This window comes from Bos javanicus, chromosome 13 (assembly GCF_032452875.1).
Source record: "Bos javanicus breed banteng chromosome 13, ARS-OSU_banteng_1.0, whole genome shotgun sequence".
NCBI lineage: Eukaryota > Metazoa > Chordata > Mammalia > Artiodactyla > Bovidae > Bos > Bos javanicus.
Window position 1 is genome coordinate 66004166 of NC_083880.1, and position 17779 is coordinate 66021944.

Consider the following 17779-nt stretch of genomic DNA (forward strand, 5'->3'; position numbering starts at 1 on the left):
ATAGACACATTAGAATTTTTAAAACAAGAAAGATATGCCATTTTATGACTTAAAACATGTTGTAGCAACCAGAAAATAAAATGCTCTTCTGAGGTAATGGAATAAATCACTAAAAAGGAATATAGTATAGAAGCTATTTTACATCAAATTATGAATCAGGAGATCACAGGCTGTCACTAATTGTGTAATTTTGGCCAAGTAACTTTCAGCTCTGAGTCTCTGTTACTCACTTAAAACGTAATGATCTAGAATTATTACTTTAAAGTATAAGATTAGAGGTGTTACAGGGGTGGAGATGGAAATGGTTCTCTATTAATAGTGTGGAGAACCACTTTACTACAAATGGCCTGCAATTGCATTAGCTGGAATTTACCACCTAATTAATGAAGGTGGGCACTGTTGGCTTATAGCACTTAAGGTAAACTAATGAGTGCAACAGATTTTCACCTCATGCTTCAAATATAGGTAAGGACAGCAAGGAGCTTCCCCCACCTTATACATTACCTTTGCCATGATATAAAAGGCACAAAGGAGGAGCTGATCCAAATGTCTGTCTTTCATCAGATCAGGACAGTGAACTAAAGTGAATTCAAAACATGTCCATATCTTCCTTCTTAACTCATTTGAAACATCCAGTTTTAAACATAAATCACGTAAGCGTACACTTGCCAAATGATAGACCTAAGACGAAACATAGCACATTGATGCAAAAAAACAAGTCAATAATTTCTCAACTTTATGTCTTACCATGAAGATGGGCTTTTGGTCAAGATTAATAAACACCTAAGGCTGCTGATGCATTAAATTACATAAAATACCTATTTTACAGTATCAGTTCACTGCTGTGGCTAAATAAAATATATTAAAACAAAATTCTCTTTGTAAAACTAGCCTAAACAATTTTTGGGAAAAGATGCTTTGTGCTATTCTATCTATGCTGTGAACTATGTAAAGTGATAAATACTAAAACTAAATGGCTTGATTTATGAGCATTATGACCATTATAAATATATAACTTTTTAAGAAATCAGAAGTCTCTTTTTTTGGTTCAGGTAAAATGGCTAGAAAGCCTAAAATGTCACATAATACACTAAAATGTTTGACTTCAAAAATGACTCTGAGAGCAAAATCATTAAAAAAATTCCCCTATATTCTACATTGTTTTTATGAGCACATGAAAGGAATGTTAAGTAAATGAGACACCAGATTTTACTGTTGATGTTTATTGAGATACAACTGACATAAAACATTATTAGTTCCAGGTGTACAACATGATTCACTATTGACACATACTGTGAAAAGATCACCACAATAAGTCAACATCCACCACATACTTATAATTTCTTTCCTTGTGATAAGAACTTTAAAGATCTATCCTGTTAGCAACTTTCAATATGCAATATGGTGTTATTAACTATAGTTACCATGCTATACATTATAGCCCCATGATTTACTTATATCTTCCAGTTTGTACCTTTTGACTCCCTTCATCCATCCATTTCACCCACTCCCTCACCCCTAGCAACGACTAACCTGCTCTTTGCATTTATGAGCTTGTTTTTTAGATTCCACATATAAATGAGATCATGTAGTATTTGTCTGTCTCTGTCAAGTTGTTTTTAAACATATCAGAGTAAATTCAGTTCAATGTAAATTCAGTTCAGTTTAATCTTTTATATACAGAGTCTTTGTATGAACTGATACTAATGAAAATGACCCAAAGGTCCTGAAAGATTCTAAAATGATTTCTGATCATTCAAAAAGCATTCTGTTTTGTTATTTTAAGAATTGGTAACCTTACTGTGATACTCCTAAACTAGACTATTCTGTTTGAACTAAGGCTTTAAATCTAAACATTCAGGAGAAAAAATAAAAGAGTAAGGCATTCTTTACATCAAAATATCTTTTGAGAGGGAAAAAAATTTACAAATTAGAGCTTTAAAATTAATTTTAACTATCCAATACACTAATCTGATAGAGAGATAAAGCTGACTCCAAAGCCACCAGTGATTCATTTTATAACAAACTCATTTTCTGCATTCCATCCCTTTGTTTCTGGTCTAGTTGGTCAAGAAATAAATAGGAACCACTGGGGTCAGAGCAGTGGGAAACATGCTGGAACTTTACATTCATGATAGGAGAAGATAACAGATATAGCCCCAGCTAGAAGGATTAGGTACTACTACTTGTTAAGTATCTTTTACAAAGCTAACCCAATGACTTCTCTGAAGCTAATCTGATATACATCCTCTGAAAGGCTGCTAATTCTAACAAAAAATTCACAGTAAATTCTATTCAGGCATAGGACACCCAGTATCACACTGAGTTCAGCATGGATAACAGCTGCAATTTACTCAAGAAATGGTTATTTTGAACTCATTATTAGATATGAACATCTCAATTCCCTTTTAGAATAAAACTTTTTTTAAGCTTCTAAGTAGGAGAAGGCAGTGGCAACCCACTCCAGTACTCTTGCTTGGAAAGTCCCAAGGACGGAGGAGCCTGGTAGGCTGCAGTCCATGGGGTTGCTAGGAGTCAGACATGACTGAGCGACTTCACTTTCACTTTTCACTTTCATGCATTGGAGAAGGAAATGCCAACCCACTCCAGTATTCTTGCCTGGAGGATCCCAGGGACAGGGGAGCCTGGTGGGCTGTCGTCTATGGGGTCGCAGTCGGACATGACTGAAGCGACTTAGCAGCAGCAGCTTCTAAGCAAGCTATAATTAAATGAAAGGAAATGGACAGGCTAGATTCTGAAATAAATTCAGAACTAAAAATTTATAAATAAAGCCTTATTTCTGTCAATCTTAGATTCATTATCAAAGGCAGCAATTTGTTATTTTGAAAATTAAAAACAGGAAATGAATGGGGGAAATACTACATTTGGAACTCTCCTTTAAAAACAGGCATTACGCACAAGTGGGCAGGAATGGGGATGGTGAGATAGAGTAGAAAAGGTAGTGGGAGGTGGAAAAAAGAGCACATGTCTCAAGAAATATTCTAAGAAAGACTAGATAGAGGAAATAAATTTGCATCAAAAAATAATCTGAAAAAGAAATGAATATCTTAAAAATTTTAAGCCTTAAACTCTAATCACAATGAGAGAAAGAAACAAAAAAACAGTGCCTTTTTTTTTCATTTACAATTTTTAAGAATGGGCTAGATAGCTACTAGTTATAGAGTGGACTGGAGAGATATCTCCCAATTCTGGGATTTATTTTAGAGCAGCAGCATGTTTGGCTACAAATATCTGATTAACATGTCTGTCTTATTAGAAGCTTGAAGGTACTTATAAAAGCAAGGCAGGACAGAAATTGTTTCTACATTAAATCTCTGCATTAATACTAAAACAATTTAGGGATTATAATGACTAGTCAAATCTTACAGGTAACAAATGAGATTTATGATAAAAATTGTGTAGACTCCCCACAGTATCCCCAAAATCTTAATAATAAATCTTCAGTAATTTAAACTTATACATAAGATCTAAGATGTACTTGTGCCACAATAAACTCAATCTAAAGTGGCTCAGATGGTAAAGAATCCGCCTGCAATGTGGGAGACCTGGGTTTGATCCCTGGGTTGGGAAGATCCCTTGCAGAAGGGAACAGCTATCCAAGCCAGTATTTTGGCCTGGAGAATTCCATGGACAGAGGAACCTGGCAGGCTACAGTCCATGGGGTTGCAGAGTCAGACACGCCTGAGCAACTTTCACTTTCAATTTTCAAAGCAATATAACACAGTGGAGTTCCTGTAAATTCCAACTGCTTTCTTAAAGTTATGCAAATGAAGTTGGCAAGAAACCTAAGTCATATCAGGAAATGGAATCAAATTCTATGAACTTGAGTCCAAACACAGCTCATCAAGATCATAATGTTCTTTTAAGTGAAAGTGTTAGTCACTCAGTCGTGTCTGACTCTTTGCGATCCCATGAATTGCAGCCCACTAGGCTCCTCTGTCCAAGGAATTCTCCAGATAAGAATATTGGAGTGGGTTGCCATTCCACTCCAGTTGGCAACCCACTCCAGTGTTCTTGCCTGGAGAATCCCAAGGACGGGGGAGCCTGGTGGGCTGCTGTCTATGGGGTCGCACAGAGTCAGACATGACTGAAGCGACTTAGCAGCAGCAACAGCAGCAGCCACCACGGGAAATAGTATGGCAGTTTCTCAAAAATTAAATTTAGAATTACTATTCCACTTCTGTTTATACCCAAAAGAACTGAAAGCAGAAATTTAGATATCTGCACATCAATATAACAGCATTACTCACTCAAAATAACCATAAGCTACATGCATGTGCTAAGTCGCTTCAGTCTTGTTCGACTATGTGCCTCTGTATGGACTGCAGCCCACCAGGCTCCTCTGTCCATGGGATTCTCCAGGCAAGAATACTGGAGTGGGTTGCCAAGCCCTCCTCCAAGGGATCTTCCCGACCCAGGGGTTGAACCTACGTCTCTTCTGTTTCCTGCGCTGGCAGGCAGGTTCAGAAACAACTCAAATATCTATCTACAGATGAATTGATAGACAAAACATGGTATATTCATACCATGGAATATTAGCCTTAAAAAGGAAGGAAATTCTGACACATGCAAAAATGTGGATAAACTGTGAAGACATTATGCTAAGTAAAATAAGCCCACCATAAAAGGACAAAAATTGTATAATTTCACTTTTATGAGGTACCTAGAGTAGCTAAAGTCATAGAGACAGAAATTAGAATGATGACTGGGGGTTAAGGGGAGAAATGAGGAGTTACTCTTTAATGGGTACAGAATTACAGTTTAGGAAGATGAAAAAGTTCTCAAGATGGACAGTGGTGGAAGCTGCACAACAACGTGGATGTACTAATGATACTTAGCTGTACACCTAAAAATGGTTAGAACAGTAAATTTTATGTATATTTTACCACGTACAAAAAAAAGGCCAAAGCTGTCCTGTTACTCAATCTTTATTGTACTGATTAAAGGAGATCTTTTTAGATGCTATAAAAACACATACCTTTCTATAAAACAGTGCTAAGGACCCAGTTCTCTTTGGTTTGCTTATTCCAATTGGATGTACCTCTTGTGCTTTGGTCAAATGGGTCTGCTTTGGAGAAGCACCAATTAATGACTGAGCTGTAAGTGATACAGGACTCTCAACTTTGGACTCCTGAGTTGTATTCATGGAAATTGGTATCAGTGTGATCTCTCCAGCATCATTTGCAATACCTGAATGTACAAGCAAGAGTTCTTAGTTTTAGAAATGTGTCCCAGAAAAGTTGTCAATACTTCTTTCTTGGTTCGTTCCTTCTTCCCTCCCTCCCTCTTCTTGTTTACTATCTATCTGTGCGAAATGTTAGAAGAAGAAAGTCACAAAAATACTAATTCTAGGTTATGATATTCTTGTTTCCTATTTCTGCTCTGAAACAATAATACTGTTCTCTTTTGTGGTCTAAAGGAGATGTTTTTAAACACTAAACAAAATTTTTGCTCAATGCACTCATTTGTAAAACTCAGGTAAAATAAGTCCTAACAAAGAGAGTAGTAAATCCATAAAATATGAAAATTCAAAAAACTGTGCAGGTATACCTCAGAGTTTATATTAAGAGTTTGGTTCCAGAGAACCACAATAAAGTGAATATCATAATAAAATGAGTCACATGAATTTTTTGGTTTCCAAGGCATAAAAAAATTATGCTTTTGCTATACTGCAGTCTATAGGGTGTGTTATGGGCATTATGTTCAAAAACTGTATGTACCTCAGTTAAAAAATACTTTGTTGCTAAAAAAATGCTAATCATCACACGGCAACACAAGGTTGCCACACATCTTCAATTTGTTAAAAAAAAAAAAGAAAAAAGTTATCTGTAAAGTTCAATAAAGCAAAGTGCAATAAAATGAGGAAATAAAATGAGGAAAGCCTCTATACATTCAAAACAAAACTAAAGGGGCAGTGTTACTATTCTGTATAACAGTATAATGGTAGATATGTGTCATTTGCAAAATTCATATAATGTACAACACCAAGAGTGAACACTAACATAAACTATGGACTTAGAATGATAATGATGTGACAATGAAAGTTCATCAGTTGTAATACATGAGCTAGTCTGGTGCAGGATATTGATGGCAAGAAAGGCTCAATTATGCCATGAACCTAAAACTACTCCTAGAGGAAAAAAAATACAGGTTCAGGAGAAAATACAGGAGTAATAAGACCATGTGATATAATTCAGTAAGACATTTCTTAAATTTTTATCCATTTCAAAAAAAAAAATGCATCAAAATATTACCATGCAATGGGATTGTAACTTTATGTCCTGTTGTCCCTGCTACTATGGCTGTGGCCATTGTCAGAAGACTGTGCCCGGGTGAAATTGATATATTTTCAGCAGTGATGCTTGAAGAAGGAGCAATTTTCAATTTTGTTCCTTCTGTAATGATCCTGTCCATAAGTATTTCCTTTGGGGGGTCTTCCCCAAAAAGTCTTCTCTTAGCACTCCCAGCAGTAGGAGAACTGTAGCGTTCATGGACAGAAATCGGAGACAATGGTTGCATATCTAATAAAGAGAAAAATTTTAACAGTTTGACTTGTATTTCAAACAGAAAAAATCAGGTTTACTCACTCGTTCAACAGATACTGAGTTGTGCTATACTTGTGCTCAATCACTTCAGTCGTGTCTGACTCTTTGCAACCCTATGGACTGTAGTCTGCCAGGCTCCACTGTCCATGGGATTCTCCTGGCAAGATTTCTGGGGTGGACTGCCATACCCTCCTCCAGGGATCTTCCCAACCCAGGGACTGAACCCGCATTTTCTGTGTCTCCTGCACAGACACTCAGTGTCTCTTTAACACTGAGCCAACAGGGAAGCCCTAGATACTGAGTTACTATGCTAAAATAACAGCCTCTGTCCTCATGCAATATCGAATCTAGTGGGAGAGAGAAGAATGAAATAAGTCTTAAAATTACAATAGCTAACCTCCCTAGTTTCTTAAACCTCTGCCTATGTTAAAGAACCAAAATATTACGGGGAAAGTAGAAGCTGAGAGGTAGAATACAGTGACTGTTAAATTAGAAAAGTAGTCCAACTTACTTCTGTCTCCTCCTGATAAAAAGGAAAAATCAGTGATTTGGTTCACAATTTTCTCTCTTCCCACATATCTACACTTCAAACAGTTTAAGGCAGTAGCTGTGGCTTTCTGATTTAGTAGACACAGAATCATCTTTTACAAACCCACTAAAAGATGAAGATGAGCAGAAGTGTTATGACTGTTTAATTTGAGGCATTAGTGTGTAACAGCCATGTCATCTATTTTCAAAACATGTTTATAAGGTAGAAAAATCACCTCTGGTAATAATTTGACGATTCTCTGGATTTCTGAGGTAACTGGGGAAATAGTTATGGTTTAATAAAAATCTCTTCTTAATTCTGGGGGTTATGAAAGCAGCTCTGACTTTCAGCCTTAGCAAACAAGTGGGAAGTTCTATTGTAGCCCATTGCCCTTAACAGAAGTCTACCTTTATGTCTTATTTCTAAGAAAACCGATGTAGTCCTTGAAGCTAAGTAGGAATGTTCAGAGCTGACATTTCAAGGGGGAAAATGCATGTTATAACCACCAAGTTAGCTGCAAACCCCTTGAAATGATTCTTTGCCTAGCACAGTATTGGAAAAGCTGCAGTAGACATTCAATAAAAATTTAGTAAGTATACAAATTAATAAATTGTCTTTTCCCCCACTACAGTCAAGGCTCAATATTATTGTTTTCTAAGGATTTTCTATTATTTGACTCTCTTGCATGAACCCCTACAAGAAAATAACTTTTTCTTCTAATTATAAAAATAATATATTACCTGAATGCTCACATCAGTGCTATTCATAAAAGCCAACAAGGTAGAAATAACCCAAACGTCCATCAGTTAAGTTCCTACTTTCTCTGTTGTACTAGGAGTTGAACTTAATCTCACTTCACTGCAAAATCCCACTGCCATATAATAGGAAGGAACCTTTATTGCAGGTTAGTCACTAAAGGGATGTTGCCTATAAGCTTAAATTATCCATAATGGCCCATCTCTGGGAACCCTGCCTCTCAGGTAATGCATATTAAGCTCAAAAACCTTTGCTCAGGGTTTCCTAGGTGGCTCAGTATTGAAAGAATCTGCCTGCCAATGAAGGAGACATAGAGAGGCTGGTTTGATTCCTGGGTCAGGAATATCCCCTGTAGAAGGAAATGGCAACCACTCCAGTATTCTTGCCTGGATAATCCCATGGACAGAGGAGTCTGGAGGGCTATAGTCCACAGGGTCACAAAGAGTTGGACCCAAGTATTATTTAGCCATAAAGAGTAATGGAAGTGCTGACACATGCTACAACATATATATACCTGAAAACATGCCTGAAAAAGAACCAATCACAAAGGTCACATATTATATAGTTCCATTTATATGAAATGTCTAGAATAGGCAAATCCATAGAGACATAGATTAGTAGTTGCAGGGTCTTGGTAGAGGGGCAAATAAAGTGTGACTATTGGATACAGGAATTCTTTTGGGAGTGATAAAAATGTTCTGTAATTAGATGGCATGTATACAATGGCATATATACAACTATGGTTGTATAGTCTTGTGAATTTACTACAGACCTGTTAATTGCATACTTTAAAAAGGTGAATTTTATGGTATGTGAATTATATTTCAGGTTTTAAAAGCTCACTGAAAAATTCAAACAACACCAAAAACTATAAGGAAAAAGTTAACATTTAAAATCCCACCATTGAGAGAAAATCATTTTAGTGACCATTCTTCATGCTCTTAGTTCTGAGATCTCTAGCTAGGCTGCACACATACAGTGTCAGTCATTCAGTCACGTCCAAGTCTTTGCAAAGCGATGGAGTGTAGCCTGCCAGGCTCCTCTGTCCATGGAATTCTCCAGGTAACACACACACATATAACATAAATATATAAATTATAGTCAGATACATATATGCTACACACAAAGTTCATGCTTTGTACAGTTAAAGTATACATGAATTTCAGTTACCACAACATAGTTAAATTAACAAAAGCCTTAACAAAAAGGTTCAAATTTCAAATTTCTGTTGCCATGGTATATTAACTGTAATTGCATAAACTACAAACTTTTCCCACAAATCATTATGTAAATAGTAGATGTGCATCATGATTGGTGACCAATCCTGTCACTTCTTTCAAAGTCTGTCAGTCATGGGTCAGGGCAAATCTGCTGTTCAACTCATGTAGGGCATAAAGCATACAGTTACCTCGCCTCCTTGTTTCCCAGTGATAAATCCACATTTTACAAAAATAAATGAAAGAGGGAATTGTCAAAAAAAAAAAGTGCAACAAAGAAATGAAGAGTAATAACGCTGAAAGTGAAATTAAAATTGTCAGTGAAATTATAGAATAGCTGGCCCTAAGAATGTTGACACTGCTGCTGTTCAAGAGATTAGATATACAGCCAGAATAACTGTGTGAAGATGAGACTTATTAATATAAATGCAAAGTTGTTATGATGAACAGCATGAAGACATCCAACAGGAAGTTACAATGGCAAAAAACTTCACTTTAAAGGAACTCGGAAAAAAAATCTCACAACACTCAAAGAGCAAAGGATAAAAGTGTTGAAAGCTGTTCCTTTAGTGTGAAAGGAACATGAAAATTCACCAAGGCACAGGAAAAAAGCTCACTCAGTATCACAAGTTATATAAGAAGAAAGTGGCAAGCATCATTATTTAGTTTTTAAAAAACAAAACACTTCCATTCTCAATGTTTCCAAAGTTTTTAATCATAGTATATATTAAGTTGGAGAAGGAAATGGCAACCCACTCCAGTATTCTTGCCTGAAGAATCCCATGGACAGAGGAGCCTGGCATGATACAGTCCATGGGGTCTCAAGAGTCAGACACAACTTAGCAACTAAACCAACCATATATTAAGTTTTTTTTGTTTTTTTTTTTTACTATTTTTTCACTTCTTTGATAAATACCAATAATTGACAGTAAGGAAGTTTTTAGTTTTGACAATTTTTTAAAGGTCATAAAACAGTCCTGATTATTCCTATAGTTTAATGAGGATTGTTTTGCATGCACAGCTTGCATATTTTTGTGAACTTACACTACATGCAAAGCAAGATACACACACACACACACACACACACAATTATAGTTCAGAAATGGTTCTTGAGCTACCTTACTAAGTAACCTGAATATTTATTCATCTGAGGTTTCTTCAGGGATATTCTGTGGTCAGAAGGGTTCAACTGATTTTTAAAACTTAAAGAGTTATATAGTCCAGAAGATACACACATCAGTTTGGTACATCACAAGAGAAAATAAAGAAGAATGCACTAAAATTTTCCTACAGTAAGGCTCAAAATAACTATTTTAAGAGTACAGATAAGTAATTCATTAAATGAACTTAAGTATCCCAACGAGTTCTTTGTTCTGCTTTAGGCGTTTTTCTATCAAGTCACACATAGAGAAAGAATATAACTTCTGTCACATTTGCAAAGATGAGTACTTAGTTTAAGTAGTTTTCTATTAGCATTGAGGAAAAATTGCGTGTATTTATAAAAAGGCCAAAATATGATTTCTATAATAACTGATATTGCAATTTAAAAAAATAATTATATTCAGAATCATAGTGGAAACCTTATTACTTTAATATAAAAAAGTATATAAATAGCCACAAAGGGTATTGGCATAAACATTATTCCCCTTTCAAATCTTGATAAAAAAAATTGGTTTCTTAATAACATATTAGGGCAAAACTTGAAATTTTCTCTAATAAAAAAAGTCTTTGTTATTTTTCCTTTGTTTTACCGATGGTCAACCTACCCTTTCGAAGACTTCCACTGTCAGTCCGAACTTCTTTGACCCTTGGATGCATCAGAGGAGACATTGGCATCATGGGAAGATGTCCCTGTACATTTCCTCCACTTCCTGTTTCAAAATTGTTTGGGAATATAACCTGAAGAAAACAAAACCCCTCTGCTTTACATACAGATAAACCCACTGATCAAAACATAACAGAAAGGGTAAGAAAAAAGGCTTAACTTTTTTACTGTTTTATTTCCCTTTCTTTCTCTCGTCACAAAATATACCAACTTGTATAAAATGCTCAATAGTTAATATTAAGTTATGTAAAGAGTTCATCTTACTTTTAACCTTATATCATTTAAGATTACTGACCACTGGAAGTAAACCTATCAGGTGGGCACTACTGTTCTTCACTTAGGGACTGAGAAAATTGAGGCTCAAAATGTGAAATTTGCCTAAGGACAAACTACTACTAGGTATTAAAGAAATGGCTTCAACTCAAATCCTTTTCCTTCAAGGTCATAGTTTTTTTCATTCCCCAATGGATCCTGTAATAGAAAAATTGATGAATACTGAAGACTGTCCAATTAACCACAGTCTGCTGTAAAGACAACAGAAGCATGGAAGAGAGTATTTAAGAAATCATTTTCTTTTCAGTTCTTCCTAGTCTTAAATAGTTCTTTCAGTAGTTTGAGATTAGGGAAAAATTCAAGATGGTTAATTGAAGTATAAGTAGACACAAAAAACCAAAGAAGGATGTAGACAGGAGTCAAAAAATAACACAGAGATGGAGGGAGAAAACTCAATTTCTCATGATACCAAACTGTTCAATGTGCAATTTGAGTGTATTAGGCAGAAGCTTTTGATCTTTTTATTCTAAATACTACTAATGAAAAATGTTTAATTCTTTATGAAATTCTGTATTTGAAAAATTTTAAATGATGAGATTAATTATTTCTTAGCTCTGATACCAAAACTAAGAATAAATAAATTGGACATCATTAAAATTAAAATCTTTTGTTTTTTAAAGGACATTATCAGGAAAGTAAAAAGACAACCCACAGAAAGGTTTTACCAATCATATAATAGATAAAGGAGTATATCTAAAATATGTAAAGAACTCCTATAACTCAATATTAAAAAGACAACCCAAATAAAAAATGGGCAAAGGATCTGAATATATATTTCTCCAAAGACGATATACAAATGGCTGATAAGCACTTGAATCAATGTTGAACATCATTAGCCATCAGGGAATGCAAATAAAACCACAATGAGATAATACTTCATGCCTACTAAGATTGCTAGAAATCAAGAAGACAGATAATAAGCACTGGAGAGGATGTGGAGATATTGGAATCTTTATATACTGATGGTGGGAATGTTAAATGGTGCAGCCACTTTGGAAAACAGTTTGACAGTTCCTCAAAAACTTAGAGTTAGTATATGACCAGCCATTCTACTCCTAGCCATATACTCAAGAAAAATGAAAACATGTCCATACAAATACTTGTTCATGAATGTTCATAGCAGCATTATCCATAGTCAAAAGGTGGAAACACCACCAGTTCATCCACTGATAAATGAATAAACAAAACGGTGTGTGTGTGTATATATACATATTTCCATGCAATGGAATATTATTAAGCCATAAAAAGGAATGAAGTGCTGATACATATAACAACATGGATGAACCTTGAAAATCACTATATTAATAAAAGAAGCCAGTTACAAAGGACCACATATTATATGATTTGCATGAAATGTCCAGAACAGGGAAATCAATAGAGATAGAAGGTAGATTACTGGTTACCTAGGGTCAGGAAGAAGACAGGTGCGAGTGGCTGTAGGGGTGCAGGTGGTAGGGAAGTGATACCTAAAGTTTTTCTTGTTGAGGTGGTATGTTTCAAAATTGACTGTGGTGATGATTTCACATATCTATGAATATACTAAAAATTACTGAATTGTATACTTATAGGTAAACTATACAGTATGGGATCATGTCTCAATAAAGAGATTTCATAAAATGATGGGATTATTAGCCTTGCCCTAACTCACTTCTTCACAGGTAGGAACTCTGTTTTCAGAAGCCTGGAGAGCCTCCCACAGCGCAGAATCATGACTCCATGCTAAACTCTCCAAAATCTGTTCTTCGATGCTGTTCAGGTGTTTTACCATGTCTCTGGAAAGTCCCTCCTCTGAGCGGATTACCACCTCAATAACCTGGGGAAGAGAAAACAGAGAAAGTAATATGGTCTCAAGTAGTCACTTCTAGACCAGGCTTACATGTATGGCTAGCTCTGGTCTTATTAATGACATAGAACCAAGAACATTTTGAATCATAATTCTGTGGCTTATTAATATATTTTAATTTATAAAGAAGTTTTAAAGATCTTAAGAATACTTTCACATACATTTCTGGTTTTCATGTTTTATTCTGTATATGGAAAACTGAAGCAATGATAGGTAAAACTGGTCAATAGTCCAACAGTAGAAGTCAGGTCTTGGGTTTCCAAGCCAGTGCTATTTTGAATTCGATTTCCTTTCTCAGACTATTCTTCCCAACAGCTCATGAATAACATATATAAAAGGAACTTTGCCTTTATACACTATAGTTACATTTTAATAAGAATATTTGGGCTTCCCTGGTGGCTTACACGGTAAAGAATCCACCTGCAATGTGGGAGACCTGGGTTCGATCCCTGGGTCGGGAAGATTCCCGGGAGAAGGAAATGGCAATCCACTCCAGTATTCTTGCCTGAGAATTCCGTGGACAGAGGAGCCTGGCAGCTACAGTCCATGGGGTTGCAAAGAGTCGGACATGACTGAGCAACTAACTTTCAATAAGAATAAACATCTAGAGCAAACTCTGAAAGCGTATATACAAAAATATTAACAGCAATTATCATTTATATTAGGATTATAATGTATGATTTTAATATTTACAATTGTATATACCTTTCATTTTTCTTCAGGGAGTATTATTTATGATTAAAAAACTAACGTATTTAACTTCTAGAATGAAAAAAAGGGTGTTACAAATAAAAATGAATTTCTATTAGGTGAGGGCAAAAACTAAACTTTTTCCTCAAATAAAACTACATATATTTCCTAATGGAAAAATCTGAAATACTCACATAAACATTAAATATAGAAAAGCAATTTTCGCCACAAAACTAAAAAGTTAAATTCCACACTCAGCAATTCAAATGGGTAAGCTTTTCAGTGGTCTGCATTTCTACAACATTAGGCTTGCTTGCTTATCTATCTGTATCTATCTATCTATCCCACACAGCATGCAGGATCTTAGTTCCTTGACCCATGCCCCCTGCAGTAGAAGCACAGTCTTAACCACTGGATTGGACCATCAGGGAAGTCCCAAACTTACTTCTCCATAATCAGAAGTTTGAAAGTAACATAGGTGACAAAATATTAACTAAACCACACCAACAAGTATAATAATAGCATCAATCTTAAATTCAGAAATTAGGTAACATTAAGTGTTACTGTAGCTGTGCCCTCTGTGGTTTAGAAGAAAAAGGTTTCAGCAGAAAAAAAGGGAAGAAAAAGGTTTCAGCAGAAAAAAAGGGGAAGTAAGATTTATCCACAGTGAATTAACTCAAATTTGGGGAAGGAGTGTGATTAATTTTAGATTTTTCTTTCTCCTAGGAGAAAAGAATTTCTGTTCTTCATCATGCCTCTATTTAACAGGATTATGATTTTTCATTCATAATACAGAAAACTCAAAGTTAAGTACTTAGTTCCTGGCCATACTTGCAATTCAGTGATGTCTGAAGCTGTGAGATAGGCTTAGTTTACTGATATTCTCTCTCCCTCTCTTCTTTGTCCTTGATTCCACCCCAAAAGCAGTATGTTTTCAGAATACTTCTGGAAATATTATCCAGACATCACTACAGTTCACTTCTTCATCACTAATACAAACAGAATGTTTATGTGAGGCAAAGCATTAACAAAACTTTGTTCTCATCTCACCTTATAAAAATAAAACGGTCGCAGATTAAGAACCTCAATAATCCAGGGAAAAGTACGAGGTGAGCTGTAGGCAAAGAGCACTATTTCCAAACAACAGGCCATCAAGGAGTGATGAAATATATCCTGCTCTAAAAGAACCTTGGGGAAGAGAAAGACCACAGTTTAAAAGGATTTTAGCCTCTGCCATTATATAAAGAGGACTACAGAAACAAGAAAAAATAACTTACGTAAGTTATAAATCATATTATAACTTATCTAAGAGCATATTCCATTCTACTAGATTAATATAGATAAGACTTCAAGTTCTTAAACTGATAAAAGAGTTTTCTTGTAAGATATAATCTTGGTCAGTGGTAGATGTTAAATGTAAATGAGGCATAAACAAAAATCTACTTTGAAACTGGAGCAAATAATAAAATAATTAATATTCCCACAAAGAGACAAACATAAGAATTGGCTCCTTTACTTACATGAGTTTTGTGTCACCTGTTTTCTCAACATGAGGGCAGTGTTTATTAATCAAACACTAAAATCAAAGGTATAGTATATCACAGCTAAGACTTTTTAGAAGTTCAGAGAAAGAAACATTTTACTAAGAAGATAAAGTCCTATTTTACCACTGAGTTTAAAATTTAACATAAGTTTTCAGTTTTATAAATAGTATTTTTGCCATCCTTCTTAAAAATACCACTCCAAATCAACAAAGAGAATAAGAAATAGAAAATACCTAGGATAAAACAAGGAGTTACCTATAACCACAAACTGTATATGTAAACTGAAGGTGGATGAAAGAATGACAAATTACCCAGCAGAAAGCAGGATGATCAAACATAAGGGCCTGACTAGAGACACTTAAGTGAATTTGCCCCATACAACCTGAGAAAAACACAGCAACTGAAGGCACAGGCAGAATGGAAAGTAGAGGTTATTAGGCAGGGGCTGACATGGATGGGTGATCTGCAAGTTCACAGTATTAACATAGAACTCTTCAGGTTCCCACACAACATCCACTCTAAGGAATCAGATGATAGGCCTCTAGTCTAGAGAATTAGTCTCTACAAAAACTGAACTAGAGAGAATCAGAGCTCAGAACACCAGGTATAGAAGAGACTGTGGTTTTAGGTGAAAGCCTGCAGACTGAATTTGAGACCAACTTTCCCTTCTGTGTTCTGCTCCATAACACCAATAGCCAGGCAAGAGATTAGCAGATACTTCTCTAGACAAGTCAAAATACTCCAGATAAGTTTTAAAGACACCAACAGTTGAGGGTCCCTATACTACATGATCACTCGAGGCTTCTGGACTTTTATTCTCACTCTTGTGCACAAGAGTTTTGACCCAAACTGTTTTATCGACATAAGGGTTTATTAATGTCTCATTTTTAGTGACTCATTCAAAAAGTAGACATTTGAGGAATTCCTCCAATTGAAAGACAAGGGTATAACCTAACATTTGAGGAATAATCCAACATTCAAGGAAAGACTCCCATATTGAGATTTCAGAAAGTAAAAACAGGTCACGTACTAAGACAAAGAATTAAAATGCCCCTGGACTTTTAATTAGCAATCCTGGGATCTAGAAGATAATGGAGCAATGCCTTCAAAATCAGAAAAGAAAATGATTGTCAATCTAGAATCCTATATACAGACAACTATTAATCAAGTATGAGTTTAAAATAAAACATTCATGCAGTTTTGAAAAAGAAATTTAAAGCAAGGTAAGGTTTCCACACTTAAGTCAATAAAATGTTTATAACAGTGGATTGTGAAATTATGTATGTATAGTGTAATACCTAGAGTAACCACTAAAAAAAATTTAATACAAAGGTATACACTCTGAAAATGCTCAAAGTAATCCATGGGAAGGTAGGAAAAAGAAAACAAACAACAAAACAGAAAACAAAAAATAAAATAGTAGATTTATGCCCTTAACATAAGAACAATTAAATGCAAGCTAATATCTGTTAAAAGAAAGACCCTGACATAGTATACAGAACAACGTGACTCAACTATACACTGCCTACAAGAAACTAATTTCAAAGGATGATACAGGTAGAATGAACGTAAAAGAGTAGAAAAATATATATAGGCATACCAGGTTCTAGACCACTGCAATAAATATGCAATAAAGCAAATACCACAGTAACGTGAGTCACACAAATTATTTGGTTTCCCAATGCATATAAAAGCTGTTTACACTATACTATAGTCTATTAAGTGTATAATAGCATCATGTCTAAAAAAAATTTACAAATACTTATTACTAAAAAATGTTATCATCTGAGGCTTCAATGAATCGTAATCTTTTTGCAATAAAACATCAAAGATCACTAATCACATATCACTATAATAAATACAATAATAATGAAAAAGTTTGCAATACTGCAAGAATTAGCAAAATGTGACACAGAGAAATGAAGTGAGAAAATGTTATTAGAAAAACAGCACCAACAAGCTTGACACAGTGTTGTCACAAACTTTTATTAAAAACTCTCTATCTGTGAAGCACAAAAAAGTGAAGCACAATAAAACTACATATGCTTATATCATACAAACATTGGGTAACCAAAATAAAGCAGGAGTGGCTATATATAAACATCAGCCAGATGCCTTCAGAACAAAGACAATTACCAGACTCAAGAGAGGGATATTCTGTCATAATAAAATGATTAATTCACCAAGAAGACAGTAACCTCAATGTCTATGCATCAAACAGCAAAGCTTCAAAATATATGAATTAAAAAAAAAATCTAACAGAACTGAAAGGAGAAATAGATAAATTTAGTTTCATTTGGAAACTTCAATACCCTTATCTCCTCTCACTAACTGACAGGACTAGACCAAGAATTAGCAAGGATATAGAAGAATTTAACAATACCATTAACCAAAAAGACAGAATTGACATTTACAGAACACTTCCCCCAAATACAGCACACATTCTTTTTAAGAGCCCAGAACATTCACCAAGATA

The 17779-nt window shown here is 35.1% G+C and overlaps 1 protein-coding gene across 2 annotated transcripts in view; it reads right to left on the reverse strand.

The window, feature by feature from the left end:
• RBL1 (RB transcriptional corepressor like 1) overlaps positions 1–17779 on the reverse strand; it is a 60486-nt gene that overhangs the window by 21133 nt on the left and 21574 nt on the right. For both annotated transcript variants that reach the window (XM_061437519.1, XM_061437520.1), the window contains exons 12-17: positions 14810–14947; positions 12875–13039; positions 10835–10967; positions 6276–6542; positions 5000–5211; positions 505–681 (exon numbers count right to left, since the gene is read on the reverse strand). In XM_061437519.1, the coding sequence (XP_061293503.1) occupies positions 505–681; positions 5000–5211; positions 6276–6542; positions 10835–10967; positions 12875–13039; positions 14810–14947 (1092 nt within the window). The remainder of the gene's footprint in view (positions 1–504; positions 682–4999; positions 5212–6275; positions 6543–10834; positions 10968–12874; positions 13040–14809; positions 14948–17779) is intronic.